The 25,271-nt window shown below is 35.0% G+C and overlaps 1 protein-coding gene across 7 annotated transcripts in view; it reads right to left on the bottom strand.

The window, feature by feature from the left end:
• Nin (blastoderm-specific gene 25D) overlaps positions 1–25,271 on the bottom strand; it is a 511,736-nt gene that overhangs the window by 278,084 nt on the left and 208,381 nt on the right. For all 7 annotated transcript variants that reach the window (XM_090406751.1, XM_090406750.1, XM_090406752.1 and 4 more), the window contains 2 exons: positions 14,595–14,788; positions 5,322–5,445 (listed from right to left, as the gene is read on the bottom strand). In XM_090406751.1, coding sequence (XP_090262877.1) covers positions 5,322–5,445; positions 14,595–14,777 — 307 coding nt within the window. In that variant the 5' untranslated portion in view covers positions 14,778–14,788. The remainder of the gene's footprint in view (positions 1–5,321; positions 5,446–14,594; positions 14,789–25,271) is intronic.

Below are 25,271 nucleotides of genomic sequence, written 5' to 3'. Positions count from 1 at the left end.
GAAATAAGCAGTGACCACTTCCTTGTTAAAATAAAATTATGATTACCACCTAAATGGCTACAAGTAACAAGAACAGAAAGAAAATTTGAAACATTTGTTTATAAAACTAGACTATTGAATGACACAAATGTATAATGGCTATATGAACAAAGAATTAACCAATATCTAGATAAAATAAAACAAAATGAAGAAATAGAAAGACTTAATATAAAAATGATACTAAATGCAGAAGCAAATAAAAGCTTAGGAAAGACCAAAAAATTCAATAAAAGGAAAAAAACTGAAGATCTGGGATGATACAATCAAAGAAATAATCAAAAAGAAGCCTATCACAAATGGTTAAGCAGTAAAAGATTAGAAGATGAAATAGTATATAAAAGAATAAGAGCCATAGCTAAAAGAGAAGTTAGAAAAAGACAGAGAATCATGGAACAAATTTGTTTCTAATTTAGAACATGATTTATATAAAATAAGACCCAATGTATATAAGATTTTGAAACACTTAAATGCAGATACCAAAGAAAACATGAAATTCAACACCGAATTGAAATTAAAAGAATTTCTAAATTACTACACAGAATTGTGAACAGACAAATATTTTAAAAAAGACAACTGTAAAACAATTAACAAAAATGAAAAGGAAATAACTAAAGAAGAATTAGAATCCAGCCTGAAAGAAACAAGAAACGAAAAATCACCTGGAGAAGATAAGCTAGGTTCAGAACTGTATAAATACGCAGGAAAAAGATTCAAAGGAAGACTCTTATTATTTTTAAATAAAATTTATTCAACTGGTATCCCCCAATTGAATAGAAAAAAGCAATTGTGATTCCTGTCTTTAAAAAAGGTAATAAGAGATGACCCTAAAAACTATAGAGGTATCAGTATACTAAATTCCTGTTACAAAATATATAGCAGAATCTTAAATAGCAAACTAATGAAATATTCCGAAAACTTTATTTTAGAAGTATAGAATGGATTTAGAAAAGGACGATCATGTATAGACCCGGCCTTTTGCCTAAAATTAATAATAGAAACACATATTGCATTTATTGACTTTGAAAAAGCATTTGACAAAGTTAAAAGAGAATCATCTATGAATACATTTAGTTTTTTTGATATCCATTAAATTTTGTGTGGCTGATACAGATTTGCAATATGATACAGCCTCATTTTTAACATTTAATGGAATTAATGCAGACAACAGAGCATACTTCACAAGAAATTAAATTCTTGTTTTACTCCTTTATTTTAGCCGAGTATGTGCATCTGTATACACACACGAGCATGCATGCAAAGTATCTTTATCACTAGACTACCTGTGTACAAGTATACATTGGCTGTTGACTTTATATCATATTGCCTCAGTATCCCATAATGTATAGTATATACCCCATTTTTCATGTGTATAGGAAGGGTACATCACTACCCAGATTCAACTTTTATTGAGGTCAAATACCCCCATATATCTCAATAAAGATCAAAACTGGTCTGAGTAGTGACTATTTCCATAATGCATAGCACAATACATGTTTAAAGTGCAGGGGATGCTGTGCATTATGAAATACTGAGTCAATTTGCACAGATTTGGTCACCTGGGTTTCTTGTAGATCAGGAGATGGTAGAAAGGATATAGAGATGATTTTCACTGTATAATTTAAGGAAATTACAACATACTACGATATACATTAAAATAAATTTTATTTTAATATTTCAATATTAAAATTATATTATATTTCAATATAATATAATTTTAAATTATATTTCAATATTTCGGCACTGTCACGTTGTCATTTTCAAGAACTTAAGTATAAGACACGTGCACGCAGGCACAACAAAACAGTAAGTGAGGAAGAAGTAAAAAGCTATTATTTCTCCTAAAGTCCTGATGGTGCCCTCTAGCGGGCAATGTCGCTATTTTTGGGCGAATGGGCTGAAGGTCTTCTGATGTAGGTTTCCCAAATTTGAGGGTCTCATGCAGCCAAATTTGTTGCAGTTAGGCTCGTTTCTTAGGGCTGAAGTTGATTCCATGAAAAGCCTTTCATATCTGTATTTGCTACGGTGTATTATCCTGGCTTTCTTCCACCGTATTCTATGGCAGGTATCCAGCGCATGGTCAGCAAGACCAGAGTGGCTGTATTGGTGAAAACGGATGTAGTCCTTGTGTTCCGAAATTCTGATATTTGCTGTCCTGCCTGTTTTTGGCCAAAGTAGGACAGCTTACAGCTGCAAAGGACCTGGTATACACCAGGTAGGTCTAGGGGGGGGGGGAGGTTGGTCTTTTGTAGAGCAGATAAGGGATGCCAATTTTTTTATATGGTTTGTAACAAGAAGTTATGTTATGTTTTTTTAAGAATTATGTGATTTTTTTCGAGTGATGGTGCCTCAGATATAAGGTATGGTGATGGATTTAGAGTAATCCTTGTTGTGGGTGTGTGTGTGGGGGGGGGAAATTGTGGTTTACTGGTTTCAATTTTTTTTGGATTTTTTTTGGGGGGGGGGGGAGGGAGTAGCCATTGGCTGAGAAAGTGTTGAGAATGTGGTTTAGTTCTGTGGTTAGGGCATTGTCATTTGGGCAGATAAGTTTAGCCCTGTTGTGTAGTGTCTTAATGACTCCATATTGTTGTGAGGGGGGGGGGGATTGTTGGTGAATGTATCTGCCTGTATGGGTGGGTTTTTTATACACTGAGAAAACCAAGGTTCCATCAGGCTGGCGGGTGACTAGTGTATCTAAGAAAGGAATGCAATTGTTTTTTTCTCTTCCAGGGTAAATTTGATTCTAGGGTGTTGGTTGTTTAAGTGTGTTAAGAAGGAGAGGTGCATAGGAGCCATGTGGCCAAATAGCGAATACATCATCTACATAGCGAAGCCAAGTGGTTGGTTTTTGTGGGGCAGAGTTTAAGGCTTTCTCTTCAAAAGTCTCCATATAAAAGTTGGCCAAGGGTGGGGAGAGTGGAGAACTCATGGCTGTCCCCTCTATTTGTTTGTAGAATTTTCCTTGCCAAACAAAATAGCCTGAGTTCATTGTGAACTGAAATAGGGCTGTGATATCGGGTGGAAATTTTGCTTGGATTAGCTCTAAGGATTCTTTTAGTTTTTGGATGTCTCCTCCTTATACACATTTGTGTATAAGGAGGAGACATCCAAACTGACTATTATGTCAGTGTGTTTGAGTGTAAGGTTTTCTATGTTGGCTTTGAAGTGGGCTGAGTTTTTTTTTATGTATGAAGGTGTGTTGCCAGTATAGTGTGAGAGAGCTTTGGCCAAATGTTTAGCTACTTTGTATGTGGGGGAATCAATGCCATCCACTGTGGGACGTAATGGCACATTTTCTTTGCGAATTTTGATATAGAGAAAGATATAGAGATGAGTGACCAAATTGGTGACAGGTCAGTGGAATGCTCTCTATGAGGATAGGTTGAGGGTGTTTGGGTTACAAAAGTTTAGTTGATAGACAGAAAAGAGGTTATATGATAGGAACTTATAAGATATTAAAGGGATTTTATATAACTGACACAAAGAAAAATTTTCAATATATCACAAACAGAGAACTAGGGGATATCTGTGGAAGTTGTGCAAGATTGTGGTTAGCAAGGGTTTGTGTGGACTAGATTTTTTGCATGGAAAATAGTGAATGAGTGGAATGGATTACCAGAATTAGTTGAGTACCCTGACAGTGAATGACTTTAAGGAGAAGTATGATGAACTTTGTGGGTATAAAAGTTAGTGTGGGTCTCCCAAGATGAGTCTTCAGTATCCATAGAGATGCTGTGTAATAATAATTTGATGTGAAGTTAACTTCTATATAGAAGTAGCTTAGTCATGAAGATAACTTGTTTACTCACACTAGTAGCCATACAAGTAGCCTAGTAATCAAGATAATTCATACATTAACTTTTTTGCTCACACTGGGGTAAAAGAATATAACATGAATAAAATGTTTTGCAAAGTATAATTTACTCACTGACAGACAAACAAAATTTGCTACAACGCAACAGAAAGAAAGAAAAAAACACAGAGTAGTATATTAATTCCATTAACTCTGCATGATAAGTTCATACAGAGTTAATAGAATTAATTTTTTTAACAGCTAAGATTTCGTGTGTGCTTAATAAAGAGTATGATGAACAAGGGAATATGAGTTAAAGATTAGTCTCAAGTGAGTGGAGTGGATTATAGGTGTCACAGCAGGTGCATAATCAGTGAAACTCTCAGGGTGAGTTTACTGAACTCCTTGAAGATGGCATTAATAATAATAATCTGCACAATTATTTTTTACACAATATAAATTTGGTCTCTTTCTTTTATAGTATTCATAAATTTTATGGCCTTTTCTTCACTAAAGTAATTTATATTACTTAGAAGAATTTATAAGAATTATAGAAGAATTTATATTATTAGAAGGATGAAGAGATGTTGGAAAGGGTCCAAAGGCGACTGACTTAGGTAGTTTCTGACCTCTGGAATGTCGAGTATGAGGAAAGACTGAGAAGATGCAATTTGCCGAGTCTAGTGGACAGGAGGAAGAGGGGAGATATGATAGAGACCTACAAGTTGGTAAGGGGTTGTTATAGGATCAATGCTGGAGAAGTTCTACAGAAAATAGTGGGAGATCAGGGGAGAACCAGAGGTCATCCCTGGAAACTGTATAAAGAGGGTGTAAGTAGGGGAGTGAGAGGCAAGTTTTTTTCATGCAGAGTTGTGAATGATTGGAATGCCTTGCTTGAGAGTGTGGTGTCTGCAAGGAGTTTGAGTGTGTTTAAGACATGGTATGATGAGATGTGTGTGTGATAAAAGGACATCCCAGATGAGTCTTTGACTCCATGAAGTCTTGGGGTAATAATAATAATATGGCTACTAGTAACTGCTGTGCATTTTTCTCTTTTAATATAGAATTATAGTTTATGTCATTCAGAATTATCAGTTAATTCATTTTCTCACAGGTAACCAAGCTCTAAAGTGTCTCATGAACTACCACACTATATATTTGAAACCCAAACACATTGCTATTCTCACCTGCTATATTTTTTTTTTTAAAAACAAACATATTACATTCCACAAACAAGCATATGATGAAGTCTTTGATGAATGATCAACTGAGAGATAAAAGGATACTGCTGCATATTAAGAATATCATGATATGAAGTTGTGTGCATAAATTAATATGACTTCCAAAACTACTAGCTACACACGCAATCTCCAAAATGATAAAACAGAATACAGAAAACTGAAGTAATGTAATATTACAATTTTTTTTTTTAATCAATTTTTATATCTTAGTAATAAAATGCTTTATCTCTTGCTTTCATTGAAATACTAACCTGAGTGGTGGGGTGGGGCTGCCATAACATCATTATCATCATTCCTTTCAGAATAAGTATCCTCAACTCCAACAGACTGGGTTAACAGGCAAACAAAGCCTTCCTTAAAGTCCTCGAAGTTAACCTGAATAAAACAGTTTTAACATTCTCAGTATATAAAATTTCTGTTTCTTATATTTATGTTAATATTTGAAAACAAATATTATCAGCATCATCTGGCCTCCATGGAGTCAAAGACTTCTCATGGGAAGTCTTCAGCAGAACACACTTCATCAAACCATGGCTGAAGACATACAGGGTGTTCGGGATAAATTTGACAGTTTCGTAAAGAAAAAGAAAATCTTCTCTGTATCTATTAAATTTAATGAATTGACAAAAAAACATTACAGGCAGAGTTAATTACAATACTATCAACAAGATTTACTCAAAATAACCACCATTAGCATCGATCACAGCTTCAATTCTGCTTCGGAACCTCGAACAAGCTGATGCTACAGTCTCCCTGGGAAGGGCCGCAAAAACTGTTTTAATTTTATCCATTAACTGGGCTTTTGTATTACTGGAAGTGCGATTGGTGTCTTTTTCAACTGCGCCCCATACAAAATAATCCATGGGGTTAAGGTCTGGGGAGTTTGGAGGCCAAACATTTGGACTGGTGAAGTCGTAGAAATTTTCAGACAACCATTTTTGACTTTTCCCAGAGGTGTGGCAAGGGGCCGAATCCTGCTGCCATACATACGGCCTACCATTGGCTACCCTTGTTATCCAGGGCTTGACTACAGTTAGCAACTCCACGAACAAAGCCCGAATTCCAATGCCAGGGTTCTTCAACACCTGTTCCTGCAGATTTGCGAGGAATTCTGCTGTACGAACGCAATCAGATCGTCTGCTAGGGATCTTTCTTCTTGCTACATCCTCGTAGTCACCATTGCAAGTCTCTAGTTCATGCCTGATTGTTTTTACTGTATTCAGGGAGCATTGGGCAGCAGTCGTAATATCCTTATTTTGATGGCGGGCACGAATCATCATGATACAAGTTATTCTCTTCCATGATTCAGGTGGGTTCCAGCTATCCATCCTTTCTGACATCTTGTATATGAATGAAGAAGGGTCCAAACTTTTAAATGAAGAGAAGTGTGTGTTAATACATGTAACTTACGGAAAAATATAATTAATTATAAATATGTCAAATTTATCCCGAACACCCTGTAGTTTGATAAAACCACATTCACCATGATCTTAGGCAATGAATCCTACTTACCGACCACACTACATGCTAAAACTTACTCTTAGTATATATAAAAATTTATGTTCATTTGAAAACAAATACAGGTATCCCTTGCTTAGCGTGGTTTTGCTTAACACGGCATTTGATTAAAGTGCTGAAATTAATTGCAGTAATCCCTTGATATACGCAGCAAGTCTTGATTAATGTGTCTTTAACCCTGCGTAGCTCACAGCTGATCTGACGTATACATGCAAAATGTTTAATATAAATATTCTTACACAATTCAGTGTATAGCTTGAAGGTCATGAGTAGCTGTGCATTCATATGTTACGAGTGATATTCCGCACTGTTTTTCGCTGTCAGTTTGGTTTAACACGTGTTACGTAAAGGTTTGTGATATTTGATAGTAAATTGTATCTGAGAGATATGCTGCAAATTCCGATGTCAGTATAGTATGGTTTAGTTGTCTTTTTTTCTTTGTTCAATAATTTCTAGACTTTAACTGAAAATAAATAAACCATCATGTATTACTGAAATAGAGAGCCAAAGGCTTATTTATCATATACATCCTCTAGGAGATGTGCTTTACATTATGGGAAATACTAAAAAAAGTGATATGGAGCTTACTCCACCTTTACTACGAGTTGCCCATAAGGTTGCTTATGCTTGCATAAGCAACCGCCAAAACTTTTAGTTTCTATATATTCGGCACGAAATCCTTGTAGTTTCTATATTCGGCTATGAAATAATATTAGATCCACTTAATTTGTACCATCATGTATTATATTTGCAGTGTTTTTTTCTTTATGTTTTATTGCTTATTTGCCGAGGTCTGGAGAATCATTTTGTTTGTTATCATAGAATTTATGCCAATAAGAAAAAAACTAAAATTGTTCAAATGACTCTTGATAACTTCTTTTGATAAAAAAATTGTAGTAAATAATGTAGGTACAAGTATTTATTAAACATTTACTTTACATTAATTTTTTATCTTTCCTAAAAGAGTACCATATAAAACAAATTATTAATACAGTAATGGATCATGGACAAATTGTAATTTTTACCATTGATTATTATATTTGATTAACGTGATTTTGATATACACGGTAACAACGAGAGATTAATTAACCGCATTAATCGAGGGATACATGTATTATCAGCATCATCTGTCCTCCATGAAGTCAGAGTTCTCATGGGCCTTGATTAGTTTCTATATATAGGCCTCATATGGATTATTGTGCACAAATTTGGTCACCTGGTTTTCATGCCAGTGAGGATGTATTAAAAATATTCCAGAGAAGATTGACTAAGGTGGTAACTGGCCTTTGGAATGTGGATTATGAAGACAGACTGAGGGTATGAAATCTGCAAAATCTCATGAATATATTCCATCATGTATTACTGATGGAATAATTACTGATGGAAAGAGAACATAATTGAGATGTTTTAAGTTGGTAAAGGGATTTTGCCTTGTTAATGTGGAATAAATTTTTCTTAGAATTTTGCAGAGGAAATACTAGTGGTGGTGATCGGTGGTAGACGGCGTTGGTGTAGTTGCAGTTAGTTGGTGGTTTGAGTTGGTGGAGACAGAGTTGTAGAGCAGGTGCCCTCCCTCGATGACTCTATGGACTCCCTGGAGGTGTCAAATAATAATAATAAATTAAAGTTATTACTCTATGATAACATAGTACATTATGAAAAATTATATAGACAACTATTATGGCGACCATGTTAGAGCAAAACTTTAGTTTAATATAAACCAAAATGAACACTCAACATTTTGACCTTCATATCAAGGTTATCATCTGGAGCATACACATATATACAAAGAAACAAGCTGCACTACAATCTGCACAGTTTACTAAAGTTACTGACCAGCCATTACAACAATTATTGTCTGACCTCTGATGAGGAAAAAAAAAAAAAAAAAAAAAAACACTTTTACCACAAAACTGGAGTCCTATTATTATCTATTAGGTGACAAAATTAACATATATATATACAAGCTGATTATGTTATTGTTGATTATGTTATTGTTGATAGTGATGTTTTCTCCCTGGTGCAGGACACCAGAGTGTACAGAGGATTTGAAATTGGAAGTGATCACTATTTAGTCTTGAGCAGGATAAAATTGAATTTCATATTGAAAAGAATAACATGTAAGAAAGTTTTAAAGCGAATAAAAGTTGAGCAGCTCTCAGATGTGAGCTGTAGACTAAAATACACAAAGATTATTGAAGGAAAAATGAAAGAGTTTGAGAACAGGAATCAAACCTTGGAGATTCAGTGGCAAACTCTGAAGAAAACATTGATTGATTCTGCCAGAGAGGCATGTGGTGAGGTTGTTTGTAAGGATAAAAAAATCAGAACTCCCTGGTGGACACAGGAGGTTAAAGAGGCAGTGAAGGAAAAGAAGAAAGCATACCAAAAGTTCCTGTCAAATAAGTCAGCTTGTGCTGTTAGAGAATATAGAGACAAATGCAAGAATGCTAAACACTGTGTAAAACTAGCTAAACAAAAGTCATGGGAGGACTTTGGCAAGAATATAGAAAATAAATATCAAGAAGGTGGCAAAATATTCTGGAGGTTGTTGAAGAAGCTTAAGAATGGAGGAAAGAGTGCTATAAAAGGAATTAGAGATGATAAAGGTGACATGAAAACGGGAGAAAAAGATATCCTTGAAGTATGGAGTAATTACTTTGAAAAACTGCTAAATGAAACAAGCAGTGATGACGGCACAGTGGTAAAAAACACTGACCAGGCATGCAGTCAGGAATACATTACTATTATTACTATTATTACGGGCAACTCCAGGGAGTCATTGGACTCATCGAGGGAGGCCCCAAATCATATTCATCACAACTATTTGACATTCATACAGTATCTATCATACCTCGCCTTAAACTCATTCACTGTCAATGCATCCACCACAGACTCAGGGAGCGCATTCCACTCATTCACTACTCTAAAAGTAAAGAACCCAGCTCTAACACCTTTACTAACCACACTTTCGCCCAGTTTCCATGGATGTCCCCTAGTCCTCCCACAACCAGCCCTGTTCTCAAAAATATCTTCTGAATTAATTTTATAGAAACCCTTCAGTAATTTGAATGTCTCAATCATATCTCCCCTCCTCCGCCTATCAACCAATTTTTGCAACCCACAAATCCTCAACCTGTTCTCATACGGTTCATTCCACAGACCTGCTATCATCTTGGTCACTCGCCTCTGGATCCACTCCACCTCCTCCCCATCAAGAAGAAACCTAGGTGACCAAATCTGAGCACAGTAGTCTAGATGGGGTCTTATCAAGGCTCGATACAGAGGAACAATAACCTGCTTGTCTCTGCTTGTCATCGTATTCTTCAGCAACCAAGTGATTTGATGAGCTGTTTTGGTCACTTTTGCAATGTGTCCCCTAAATTTCAATTCCTTATCTACCAACACTCCTAAATCTCGTGCCTCATCAATTTCCTGGAGCACGGTTCCACCAATACAGTAAACTGCCGCCAATCTTTTCACCCCATAATGCATAACCTTACATTTTGCCACATTAAACTGACATCCATTCTCCTTAGCCCAGACCTCCAATCTATCCAAATCATCCTGCAAAATTTTGACGTCATCTGCATTCACTATTGCCCTACCCAACTTCGCATCATCCGCAAACAAATGAACTGTTCCTCTCAGATCATTTCCTATATCATTTATGAACAAATTAAACAGCAGTGGTCCAAGAACAGATCCTTGTGGCACACCACTAGTCACAGGCCGTCTTGTGGACTCTACTCCCGAGTAAACCACTCTCTGATATCTCTCCGTCAACCACCCTCCTATCCATCTCACCAACCCTATGTCCATTCCCATATGCTGCAATTTACTGATTAGAATTCCATGTGGAATCCTGTCAAAGGCCTTGGCAAGGTTAGGCAGAATCACCGTAAACCCATTACCCTTATCCAGTTCAGCCGTCACTGTGTTATAATACGTGAGCAAGTTACTAAGGCATGACCTACCCTTCACAAAACCATGCTGTCCCCGATACAGTATCCCATTTTCTTCTATCCAATCTTGTATTTTCCTCTTGACTATTTTCTCTAAGACCTTATCAATGATTCCTGATATGCTAATCGGTCGGTAATTTACTACAGCAGTCTTGGAACCACCTTTATGCAGTGGAACTATTTGGAACTATACATATCCATACTTGAAGTAGAAAAAGCCATCAAAGGCTTGAAATGTGGAAAGGCAGCAGGAGTAGATGATATTCGACCAGAAATGCTGAAGTATGGTGGTATAAGAGTCTTACAGTGGCTGCACTGCATAGTTCAGAAAGCCTGGACAAAGGGACGAATTCCCGATGATTGGAGTAGAGCTCTCATAGTACCCATATATAAAAAGGGAAATAAAACTGAATGTGAGAATTACAGAGGTATTTCCCTACTGAGTGTTCCTGGCAAGATCTATGCAAGTATACTTGAGAAACGGTTGAGAAGAATTGTGGAAGAAAAGCTTGGTGAAGAACAAGCTGGATTCAGGCCAAATAGAGGCTGTCAGGATCAGATCTTCACTTTACGACAAACAGTGGAGTCAAATCATCGGAATATAACAAAGATCTGTATTTGAGTTTTGTCGATTTGGAAAAAGCATATGACAAGGTGCCAAAGAGACGCTATTCAATACGCTGCAGTTATATGGTGTCAATGGGGCATTATATCAAGCAATACTTAGTCTTTATTTGAGTTGTAAGTCAGCAGTTAGAATTGAAGGAAGTACAGGAAGATGGTTTAAGGTTTAATGTTAAATCTGGTGTGAGACAAGGATGTACATTATCCCCTCTGTTATTCATTATCTATATGGATCACATTATGAAGGAAAGTGGTATTAAACATGATTTCAAAATTGGAGATGTTAATGTCAGCTCTTTGCTTTATGCGGATGATGTTATACTTCTAAATAAATCCGCTACAAGTCTGCAAGATTCTCTGACTAAATTGAATAGCTCTTGTAATAGATATGGTATGAAGGTCAGCAATAAAAAGACAAAGACAATGAAAATAGGCAGAATCATTGAAAATGTCAACTGTGTTGTGAATGGAGAACCTGTGGAACAAGTAAAACATTTCAGCTATTTAGGCACGATTTTTACTGAAGATTGTAAATTAAATATAGAAATAGACAACAGAATCAGCAAAGCTGGTATGGTGGGAAGTCAATTGAATAAATTCATATGGAATAAGAGAGAAATTAGTCGGAACACTAAATTAGCTGTATACAAGACAGTGTTCAAACCAGTTTTAACTTATGGATCTGAGAGCTGGGTCAGAAGTAAAACACTTAACCAAAGACTAGAGACTTCAGATATGAGAGTCCTGAGAAAGATTATAGGCGTGAACAGATGGCATCAATGGCAGTATCATATTAAAAACGAGGATATTAGGAAAGAACTTGACATTGTCAGCATCCAGGAATGCGTTAGCAGAGCTAATCTCAGGTGGTATGGTCACTTAAACAGAATGGGCGAGGAAAGATTACCAAAACAAGTGTTCTCTGCCAGGTTGGCAGGAAAACGACCGAGAGGAAGACCAAGATATAGGTGGATTGATACGGTACAAAGTGCTTTAGACGATAGAAATATAAGATCTGATAATATTGGAGTGTTGACAAGTAACAGACTGATTTGGAGGAAAATTGTAGATAGGAAATTAATAATGATGTAATTTTTTTCATGTAGTACTATCATATCCTGTACACCCCTTGAGGGTACATGGCAGGAATTTGATGATGATGATGATGATGATGATGATACAAGCTGAAAATTGTTTAAATGCTGGAAACTAAGTAGGCTGAATATGTGCCATCCAAATTCTTGGAATTTTTATGCCACCATTATTGTTGAGATTAGGGCAGTTATTCAGAATTTCACAGGTTTCTTTAAATTTTCTTTCATACCAGGTTTTTGTATGATGTAAAGAGCAGGTACTTTTCCAATCAATTTGGTGTAGGGTGTTGAGAGAGTGATCTGAGAGGCCTGCTTCACCAAAATTGTTATATTTAATGTGTCTTTTGTGTCCCCTCCCCTTTTACTCATAGGGATTGTATGTCCAGTTTCACCAATATAAGGTAAGTTACAGGTGCAGTAGATGCAATAAACTCCAGAATATGCCAATGGGAGGAGAGGATCCTTAGAGGAGTTGAATATGTTTTTTAATTTTATAGGTGGTTTAAAAGTGGCATTAAGATTATAATGGTGTAGGACTCTATTGATTTTTTCTGATAACCCTTTAATGTATGGGATGGCTATGGTTTTACTGTAATCTATATTCTTTTTTGATGAAGTTTTAAGAACTTTATTAATAGTATTTTTGTTATAGCCATTATTTATAAATGTTTGCTAATAATCTTTAATTCTTGTTTAAGAGCTTGTTGATTACAACAAATTATTATAGCTCTGTTTTTAAAGATGTTAATGACTCCAAATTTTTGAGACAGGTGAGTAATTAACACCCTTAAAAACAGAGATTGTAGTGAGGCTTGTTTCTTTATATGTATATGGGCCAAATGATGACCTTGATATGAAGGCTGAAATGTCGAGTGTCCATTTCGGTTTATATTAAACTAAAGTTTTGCTCTAACATAGTAGTTGTCTCCATAACTTTTCATAATGTATTCTGATCACTGTGTAAATATGAAAGAAAGAAAAATGACAACATAGTATTTGTCTCCATAATTTAGTAGAATAAATGTCCTCAAAAATACTCAAAGCTGTAAAGAACTTTGGCTGTTTGTACAAACAGCCAAAAAGTCCAAGGTAAGCTTAGAGAAATACAGTTAAATCTAACATTTCTATTAAAGCAAAAAATTGAATATTTACTGTATTAGTAAAGTTCAACGTATTATAGTTTTAACAGTTCATATACATAGTTCTGACTTTATTAAATTCTGTGGTCTTATTTTAAATGAAAAATAAATGAAAGTAGGTACATCTAAAGAAAGGCATAGGTGTTGTTCATTATTCATAATGAATGGTATAATCAACACCAAGAATCAAAAAATATATTTATTAAACTCAATAACATTTTGCTGGTTTTCTATCCAGCATCATTAGGGTACAATGATAACTGAGAGGCAGTTAACTAAGTAAATGTAGAAAGAATTTAAATTTGTTTCTACAATTTTGTTGTAACCAACTGGTAGATCATTTATCATCTGCTTGAAGAACATAAAAATTACATCTGAGATCATCTGTATGACAAGTCAGAATTGGGAGATCATGCTCTAGATACTCCTTCACATAAGATCAGATGGAGAAAAACATCCATATTACATAGAAGTTGCTACAGTTCTGAAAGAGGCTATTTTTAGAATCAGCTATGAAACACTTTCCCAACCTCAACAAGTATGAATTAAAGATGCTAAGAAATCATATTTTTGGTTTAATCCTTTAACCAACTGTAAGCATAAAAAATTTGCACATGAAGTAACTTGATGACTGGGCTACTTGTGTGTTGAGTTCACTAATGACTTCACATCAATTGCCTTACCTAGACTCAACAAGCAGGGTTGCATTAATTTACTAAATATCTGGTAGACTATCATTTTAAGACCTAATAGCCAGACTTCTTTAAATTAACTTTGTAGTTATGTGACCCATAGAGGGCACCATGTAAGGACATTAGGTGTCATTACAATTTAAATTGTTTCTACAATTACTTAGTTTAGTGCCACATTTATCATTGTGCTTTGATAATGCTAAAAGCTAGTGAAATATTAGCGAGTTTAATAAATGCATTTTTTTTCCTCTTGGTGTAATGCAATAAATAGAATCAAATATGTTCATTTAAAATCTATTTCAGTAAAATAAAAATTACAACCAGTATGATGAAAACTTTTTTCCAGTTTTTATATTTGAAGTACTTTCAAATTGTTCAAATAAGCAATATAAGGGTGAAAAATCTTCTGATTTCTCAAATAACAGTGCCTATATCCAATTGCGTTTTAAGTTCTTCAAAAAATGTATTAAATATCTGTTATCAAATTATTACCTGTGCATTGAGATCATCACCCAATAAATGATGGATAAATAGATTTGCTTGGTCAGAAAGCTGCAACTTCGCACAAAGTACTGTTAAACCTTCACGATTGATATAACCAGAACCGCTAGTATCACAGCTCTCAAATACCTCACGCAGTTGAGCGACATAATCACTCTCTTCTGACTCCTCCATTGCTAAACCACCTAAAAGATTAAATTTTATAAGAAATTGCATCACATCTGAGAAATGTATCAAATAATTTATTAATTTTTGCATTTCAACATTTTATATTATTATCAATGCCGCATTTAAAATTACAGTAGTATGAATTAGTGATATAAATAAGATAAATAATTTATTTATTATGTGAAAAGATTAACTGGAGGGAAAAAAAAAGTCTGATAAGCATATAAAATGAAAATGAGAGATGAATGTATTTCAAATGTGCTTTATGTGTGATACATCAAGCGCATTATTCTGAAACCATGCACTTAATTTTTATTACATTAATAATAATAGCCAAAAATGAACAGTAAGTTTGTGACTGACCTTAAATGACAGTATATTTGCATGCAGGACATTTCTAAGATATGTTTACCAAGACTTCATTTCTGTGTATGTTACTCGGTTATCTTAATTTTGATGGTATAATTAGCATAGCTGTTCTCCAACCAACAAATTGTGGATTCCTGGAGTCTAAAGTAACTGCAGGCCAGAAGTGGTTTGAAACAGTTGCATTTGCAACTGTTTATATAAATTTATATAAAATTGCAATTTATATAAAATTAATAAGAAATAGAAACATTCTTAGCCTGCACATAGTACTAACATACTATAGGTACACAACCTTTTTGTGGGTGGGAGTTACATATAATAAAACAAAAATAATAGATTTAAAAACTAGACCTGCACTTGGGCATAATCAACTAATCACTTGAGCAGAACTTATTTTAGACCAACATAAAATATTGTTACAGCACTTTACCATGGAAGTGATTTAATCAATTTTCCATTTTATTAAAACAATTTTTATTTTAAAGCTCATTCCTGATTTGCTGGTTCCCAGTATCTATTATTTCACAATTATAATTTGACACTGATAAACTTCTGACAGTGGAATATGAAAAGGAATTCTAATAAATATATGAATTCAGACAAGGATACTAAGACAAGACTTAATAATAATAAAAAAATGCTGAGGATGCAAGATGAAGAAAAAGCTATGTCAGCATTGATATCAACGTTAAAAGCTGCAGATTTAAACTAGCCAAATACTCATGTTGTACATAAATGTTGAGCAACAACATGAAATATGCTGAGAACTTCATATTATATTATAGTCATCATATGACTCACTGTTGGCTGGCTATTTAGTCAAATAATGAAAGTCACTAGGTGCATTCTAGATCACAAATTAAATATTCTCTATTAATAAAATATTTTTTATGTAGTTTATAATTACATATTCAGAGTATTGTAGGTTTTTTCTTTTTTTTAGTGACTATGAATAAATGTTAATGGACATTTTTGGTAGTATGTGATTACCCCTGGTTATTATTACACAGGCATTTCCACGGGATGAGTGGAAAACTCATCACAGGAGGGTCGTACTAATTGTGATTCACGTGATAACTTCATACCTCTCCTTAAACTCATTCACTATCAGAGCACCCATAATTGGCCTCTTGAAAATCCATTCCAATCATTCGCTATTTTCCAAGTAAAAAATATAGCCCTCGTACCTTACTTATACAACTTCCAGGGGTGACACCTTGTTCTCTCCCTACTCGTTATGTATTAGAAAAAATTATTTTTTGCATTAAACTTATAGAACCCATTCAGTAACTTATAAGTTTCTGTTGTGTCCCTTCTTTATTACCCATCAACTAAACTTTAATAAATTTAGTTTAATCCTTTATCCAAAATGTAAGCAAACAAAGTTACCATGAGTTGCCTCAGTCCTAAAGGTACTTCAGGTGCAAACTTTGTTTGCTTACACTTGGATAAAGGATTAAACTGAATTTATTACAGTCTAACCAAGTGGGAAAAAACTTCCAACATCTTTCTCTAAATCCAGAGTAATTTAATAATAAGGTGAGACACCTTTTGGCAACTGGTATAGGTAAAGATAACTTCTCCATTGCTTTCACCTTGGTGTCACCACCTCTGGGTCTTGCTCCCACTGATGAGACCTCAATAAAGGTTGAAACCAGTCTAGGTAGTAGCCCTTCCCCTTAATACATAGCATTATGCAAAGTCATTATGCAAAGCACATCTCCTTGAGACATTATACATGTCTGCAAGGAGATGTGCTTTGCATTATGGGAGATACTAAGACAAGGAGTGATGAGAGCTTGGTCCACCTTTACCACAAGTTGCCTCAGTCCTGAAGATACTTCAGGTGCAAACTTTGTTTGTTTACACTTGGATAAAGGATTAAACTAAATTTATTATAGTCTAACCAAGTGGGGAAAAACTACCAACAACTAAACTTTGCAACCTGCATACACCTTCAACCTGTCTTCACAGGGAGCATTCCAAACCTGTCACAATCTTAGATTGTGACAGGTTCGGAATGCTCTCCACTATTTCCTCTTCTGAATCCTCTCCACTATTTCCTCATCCTCAAGAAACCCAGGCAATCAAACTTGTACACATTAATCAAGATATGACCATATCTGAGCCTCATAAACAAGGATAACAACCTCCCTAGCTCCATTTGTCAATGTGTTCTTCAAAATCTAAAATAATAATTTAGTTATTTTGCAAACTTTTGCAACATATCCTATGAAATTCAACTCATCGTTACACACAAAATCTCTAGCCTCATCAATTTCTGACAGTCCAGTATCATAAATATAATATCTAGTATATTTTCATCCTGAAGTTCACAATCTTACACTTTGTTAACAACTTTGTAAATAAACAACTATAATATTTTGCCTATGCTGCCAATTTATTTAAATCATCCTACAGGATTTCTATATCACAAGAGACATGAGGCATTCCATTAGTCACCCTAATTCTCTTGGATTCCACCATATATACTCAAGGTCGGTTTTACCATTAGACAAACCTAGGCAATCGCCTAGGGGTGTCACATGTGTAGGTGTACGTGTGCGAGTATGACAAAATATATAGAGAGAGAATGTATAGGGGCACCTATATTTGCTTTGCCTAGGAACATCAGATAATCTTGGACCGGCCCTGTATATACTACCTGGTGTTTGTCAGCTTTCCCCTAACCATGTCACAGCATCATATTTATTCCCATTTGCTCCAACTTATGGAATAGTATTTCCATGTGATATTCTGCCTAATGCCTTCAAAGTCCGGCAATATCATGATGTAGCCATTTCCTTTATCTATTTCAAAATCACTTGTCACTATTACAAAATGTGAGTAAATTATTAAAGCAGAATGTATGTTTAAGAAAATTGTACTGCCTGCAGTAGAGTATCATATTCCTATCTGCCCATTCCTGAATTCTACCTTTAGCCAACTTTTCCAATACCTTAACCACTACTTTCAAGATATCAGTCTGTAATTTGCTACTTTTGTCTAAGAGTCTCTTTACAAGAATGTGTCAGAGAACTAGCACTATCAGTTTGTTTGCACATTCTAATAATACACAACATGCTATCTGATCCCACTGCTGTATTCACACTGATATTCCTCGATATGCCGAGCACCTCCAGTTCATCTATCTCAATATTCTCACATTTGTTTTTAATTCATTTCATTTTTGTATAGTTTAAGAATTCTATACATAAGAAGTCATAAAAGTGATAAAACAAGCATAGATCATGATCAAAGACCATGAAAGAAGAAACCTATGTTGATTTCTTGAACAAATGGAGATCATGGTCCCTGGAGAAAAGAGTATAAGGAAAATAGTTCCAAAGAACAGTGAGATGGAATGAAAGTTGAGGATGAGAAATTAGTCGAATATCTGAAGCTGAAGTGAACATGAATGTTGACTGGCCACTGTTAGAGGAGTGGAATATGGTGATCAGTTACATGTAGCAACACTCATGAAAAAAACACCTATAGAAAAGACAAAACAAGAAAGAGTATCTGTGATACTCTTTCTGTATTCTTTGAGTGCACTACCCCATATGTATGAGTAATATTCTAAGGTTGGGTGGATTCAGTATTTATATAGTATTAGGAGCATACGAGAAAAGAATTCCTCTAACAGAAGAGAAAAAGGACATAGGATTTTTTGAGCTAAGCCTCTGCATCTTTTGATGCAGAGGCATAGCTGGGGGAGGGGTCCGTCCATCCCGGGCAGCACTTTGAACCTTTTTGAACTTTTGCAGTTAATTCTAAAATACAGTCTTGAGAACTCATTTCCAAATATTGTAATACTATTGCGAATTTACCTCACAATTGCTGTAAGTTGTAAAAATTATAAGTTGTAAAAAATTGCTGTAAAAAATCCTCTTGCTAGTTGCAAGAGGATTTTTTCTAAATAAAATTGATTAAGAATTACCTATATTACTATGAAATAGACTTTGCCAATGTCATCGACGATTTTGCTAACAGAAAAGCAAGAAAAATAACATTTTAGAATGTCGAAATTAAAGTTTTACTTCAAAAATAGACAGTGTTTTAATTTATTTCCCTCTACATTGTTTTGACTTTTTATAGTATTTTTGGTGTGTATTCAGAGGGACGTCCAACTCAGTGACCATCCTGGGCAGCAAAAGCTCTAGCTACACCACTGTATGGATGACATGTAATGTGTTTATGCAACAAAGGTTAAAAATTTAAGCAAGCATGAAAATATCAGATTTCTCTTCGTATCATCAAATGTAAGGAGGAGTAAAGTGATCTTGTTTGAGAAATAAGACCGACAGTACTATCGGTCTTATTTCTCAAACAGTAGTATTCAATTTATTAAATTGAATACTCCAGTAGTATTCAATCTTAATAAATAATCCTCACTCTTATGGAATGGTAAGAAAATCAAAGTTTAAGACATTGGTTATGGAAGAACTTGAAGTTTGGATTACTTAAGATTACAAAGGTTTGCCAAATGAAGAACAGGAACAGACTCAGCTATTATTAACAATATGGACACATTTTTAATGGTAATGAAGGTTACCTATAGTCTGTATGTTCATGGATGGACAAGAATGTCCATCTTGAAAAGAAATTCTTGAAAAAAGAAAATGGACATTCTTGAAAAGAAAAAAAGAAACTTGTCAATATTGAATTTGAAAACTGCATATTAGGGATATGGGGCTGATGGTGGACAGAGAGTTAAAGTTCAGATGGCATACTGCTAAAGCTGGTAAAATATCCCAAATTATTACTTGGATTTTGAAGAATGCATTGACAAGTAGAGATAGGGAGGCTGCTATCCCTATTTATAAGGCTATGATATAGCCATCATCATTAATTTGCAAAAATTTAGTGCCAACTAGGTTTCTTGAGGATTCAGAGAAAAGTGACTAAAATTGTGACAGGTCTGTGGAATGTCATCAGTAACAGAAAACATTCTGCTGTCTGGCTTTGACAGGACACTACCGATCCTTTTCTAATGAAAAATCAAGGGGGGGGGAGGTGAATAATGAACGTTGCAATGTTTGAAAAAAAGTGGGAAGACATTTACCAACATCATCGCAAGAATTGGAGAAAAAGCCAAAAACTGGGATGTTGCTTTTCAAGGGATATGATGATAAAGTCAGTGTAATGAGGCAAAGCAAGGCCAAGCAAAAAACGGCCAACAGCTTTGGCAAGAGGCTAGAAATCATTAGCTGCTATTTGGACAAGATGCAAGTTTCCTGCTTTTGGTCCATCAAAATCAATTTTGCATGTGTCGAGAAGTTACTTGCAACCATTTTAAGCTTTAGTCTCAATGGAAAAGAAGGTTTGATATTTCAATGAAACCCAATGCAATATGCTTGCTTGCTTCTTCTCTGGTAAAGCCTCAGCACATTTCTTGGAGCTTTTAAAGTAATCGAGCCAATGCAGCACACAGAAATCAGGTTAAACATCCCATTTGGAGTTCTTATGTGGATGTGCGAGTTGTACTTAATGAATGAAGAATGAATGACCTCACCCCCCCCCCCCCCATTTCTATATTTAATATAAAGGGCACTGGTTTTTTTTTTTTTTTTTTTTTTTTTTTTTAAGTAGAGAGAAAAAAAATTCTTATTTTTGTATCTCCTCTTCGGCAAAATCTCAGCAACTGTGGCATAAACTGATTTTGACTAAGTTTTGAACACTAGCTGCTTCTGACACCGCTTGAAGTCCCTCTGAAAAATGTTGGACTACTAGACTAAAAAGAAAGGCGAGCATTATGTTGGGAAGATCGCTTCTTTTATAAATCACATCGTGCAAACGATTTTGACCAGATTTTGAATATAATGATTACATGCTAGTCTAGGGTGACCAACTTTTGAACATGAAAATAAGGGAAACTGAGTCAACAAATTTTAGCGAAATTTTTGGGACATGAATCCTACATTAATTGATGGGATTGTTTATATTTAAAATATATAAATAGCAATTTAAATTATAGCACATCAAAATATTTAATATAATTTTATACTTACATACAATTAAAATATCCATACTTCTTAGATTAAACTTATTTATATTTATCAACAGATGCTGCTGGCACGGGTTTTAGTCACGCGTGTTCTTCCCATTTCCTCAGATAAACACACAAATATTTACATTTCTTTTTTGGTTGCCTTTTTACATCATTATTTTCCGTTTCACCGTCACTATCCATCACGAAAATAGACTATGGCACTCGATGCTGAAAATATTTTGAAAATGAATGTAGACAGGGCCGCGCCAACCCGAGGGTACCAAGGGTGCACCGCACCTGGGCGGCAACATACAAATATCAAATATTTATTTTGGATTATACAATGCAGTATAATTATTAATAGTAATAATATTCACTTCTTGGTATATATCCTACAAACCAGCATCTTCAGAGCACAAAAACACTGTTTGTCACAATACGCGAAACTAAAACAACATGGTGTACTTAAAACAAAATTGTAGCAGCAACACAAAGACTAGAGTCCTGATTTTGGCGCCCTCTATCTGAAAAAAAAAAGCAGCTATCATATATTACTAGAGTCCTAGAAAAGTGCTAGTTTTTTCTTAATATGACTGTCTCCCAGATCTTCGGCAAGTTAATACAGCCATATTTGTTGAGATTTGGAGTGTGTTTTCTCGCCTCTAAGAACAGTCTCTCTGATTTATACGGGTTTCTGTGTAGTACTTTTGTGTTTTTCCAGTTAATCCTGTGTACAGGGGTATCCAGAGCATGGTCTGCTAGGCCCGACTTCCCATAATGATAATTCCGGACGTATCTATAAATTTTGTTTTAAGTACACCATGTTGTTTTAGTCTCGCGTATTGTGACAAAGTGTTTTTGTGCTCTGAAGATGCTGGTTATAACACCAGCGAAATATCAGCATCAAGTTAATAAATTAATTATTTACTTAGTTTCTGTGTTCTATTATATCGTTAAAATAATAAACAACATGTTCGACGAACACATAAGTCTGTCCACAAGTAACACTTTATTCCCCAAACGTTTTAATTACTTCATCTGATAAAAAAAGTAATAAACCAATAAATGCATGGTCTCAAACAGAAAAAAAAAAGTGATAAAAAAGGTGATTCATGTATTGAAAAGGCTTTGAGAGTAACCACAGTTCGAAGTAGCTTCTTATTTCAAATGCTTTGAAAATGTCCATTTCCTTCTGGAATTCGAACACTACTATTATTTATTTAGCGTATGGCTCACACATGAAAAGTTACATTATATTAATCCTTAATATATATATGGACATAATAATAAGACATGTACAATAATAAGACATAATACAGTCATAAAAGAGATTCAAGAATAGGCTACAACTGAATGTCTAGGTTGATTATCCAGTCGACTGCACTTGGTGCAGCATGGATGAAGTCTGACAGGTTTCCACTGTATGCATGTAGAACACATTCTGCTATAATATGATTAATTGTCTGGCGGGGTGATCCACAGTCGGACCTGGGTGAGGCAATCATGCCCCATTTGTAAAGGTGGACTGCACATCTGTCATAGTTGGTGCGGATTCGGTTAATGGCAGACCAAGTTTTCCGAGGTAGGTCAAAACCAGAAGGTATCTGTGTTGGGTCCACTAATTCATGGAAGATCCCTGTTGAAGTGCTACACCAGGACTTTCCCCTTCTCCTTCATGTTGAAACTTGTCTCTGCAAGTTTTTTTGGTGTTAAGATCGGAGGGTGCCTTGACTTTAGCCTGTTTATTTCTAGGGGTAGGATGTCTTCATGGATTGGAAGATTTTGGATTTCCATGATTTTGCTCTATTCATCTAGAAGAAAATTGGATCTGTGGATGTGGAGGCGGGATGTTGCTTAGCACTGGGAACTAGTAGGTCGGGGTTGATTTTACAGTTCCAGAAATAAGGCGCATAGCGGTGTTAAGCTGGGCATCAACCAAATGCACATGGGCGCTGTTCAGCCATACGGGTGAGCAGTATTCAGCTGTAGAGTAAACGAGGCCAAGAGCAGTGCAACGAAGTGTTCTTGCTAAGGCACCCCCAAGTTGTTCCACATAGCTTTTGCAGTATATTATTTCTTGTTTTTAGTTTGGATGCTGTGTTAATGAGATATAGTTTAAAAGATAGTGTTCTATCTAGAGTGACCCTCAGATATTTCTGGAATCTGTTGTAGGGTAGCAGTTTGTGGTTGAAATAGACCATGAGTTCTTTGTTAGCCTGGTTATTGTTCAGGTGGAAGCATGAAACTTGTGTTTTGCTAGGATTTGGGCGTAATCTCCATTTGCTGAAGTATTCATCTAGGACTGAAAGGTCGAACACAACTAATTAAATATTATACTTTTTGAATAACGGATTCTGTTACACCCTGATACCTTAAGAATGTAGAATTCCCAGCTATCATGGTGCAACATGAAGAGAAAATAAAATTAAACCCCTGTATAAAAGCTAATAGATGAATTATTTAAAAGAAAGAAAAATATATAACAAAAAAAATGAGTGTTTGTTGAACTAACTAATAAAAGATGGAATATATTAGTGTTGTGATAAAAAAAAAATTAGCTAAGTAAGGCAGAAAGGATTAGTCATAAGGAATCATATGTGAGAGGCTAGAGATAAAAAAAAATTAAGCAAATTCCTAGAAAATTTGGAAAGGGATTAATTTAGAGGCTAGCAAAAGAAAAACAGACTATCGCTCAGAGTCAATTCCCGATTTCAGACATCGTCACGGGTTCGTCGACCAAAGGATGTTTTGCAGAAAAACGCCACCCAAAATCGTCTGTAATTGTTATCATTATTCTATTACTGAACTGTTGAAGAGACTAAGAAAATTATACTAGGACTTTAGTACATGACTGATTATATTGAAAGTATGCTTGCTAATATTAATATTATATAAATAATTCATGTGTCCTGAGAATTATACATGTGTATTGTAACGTATAGGAAAGTTTTAAATGTCAAAGTTATGTGTTAGTACAGTGAAGGGATAATTTAATCTACATAGTTCTCGATAGTTAGAGTGAACTGATCATATATGTCCATGTGCTACAGCATATAGCGTATATTCCGAGTAATATAGGGTTAACTAAGGTGTTAATTAGATCTAGAATTATACATATGATTGGATGTGTTGAATTTGTCATGGCGGCATGATCACAATACCCATATAGGATCATAGCCAAATTACTTGTGATAAGCTAATGTTATTTTGTAAATATTTTCTTAGTATTGAATTGAATTATATTAGAAATTGAATTGTACCATACTAATGAGTTTAATAAACCTTTGTTCACTGATAAAACAGTTGTCTGAAATTGCTGCCCAATGCACCACTTGAAAAACGTACGAACCTAATCACGAGGGAAATTAATGTGTTAAGAAACGAGATAAAGTGTCACGACTGCAATATTGTTTCACATTCAGACATATTTTAGTAATTGCTCCTTGTTTTTGTATTTAATATCTCAAACTAAATGTCCCAAAAGGCGCAGCATAATATAAATATTAGGGACATTAAGGGGAGAAATAACTTAAATATTTGTATTTTTGGGTGATATCTCGTGCATAGATAATAGTTGAACATAGATAAGCATAATATCTCTAGATAGGATAATAATCAATAAAAGATAGTGTTCTATCTAAAGTGACGCCCAGATATTTCGAGAATCTGTTGTAGGGTAGCAGTTTGTGGTTGAAATAGACCATGAGTTCTTTGTTAGCCTGGTTATTGTTCAGGTGGAAGCATGAAACTTGTGTTTTGCTAGGATTTGGGCGTAATCTCCATTTGCTGAAGTATTCATCTAGGACTGCAAGGTCGACAACTACTAATTAAATATTATACATTTTGAATAACGGATTCAAACATGTAAGAAACGCTAAATATAATTTATTACTCCTATACAGTGGCGCACTCAGAATTTAATCTTGGGGAGGGGGGAAAGGAGGCCGAGTTCAGTAGACGATTTACGAATACACACTACGCATCGCATATGACTGAGGCATCTGCAGTGATCGCCAATACATGACAAGTAGTATAGAAATAGAGATACAACATAAATAAAAATAATAATTTTAATTAGGAAAAGATTTTTCGAAAATTTTCTAGTATTTATTTCCTTTTTCTTTTGGGGGGGAGGGGGC

Source organism: Typopeltis vanoorti, chromosome 17 (genome assembly GCF_054136105.1).
Source record: "Typopeltis vanoorti isolate ZY-2024b chromosome 17, IOZ_Tvanoo_1.0, whole genome shotgun sequence".
Lineage (NCBI taxonomy): Eukaryota > Metazoa > Arthropoda > Arachnida > Uropygi > Thelyphonidae > Typopeltis > Typopeltis vanoorti.
Note: the sequence above shows the minus strand (reverse complement) of the source record. Positions and strands in the feature narration are given on the sequence as shown.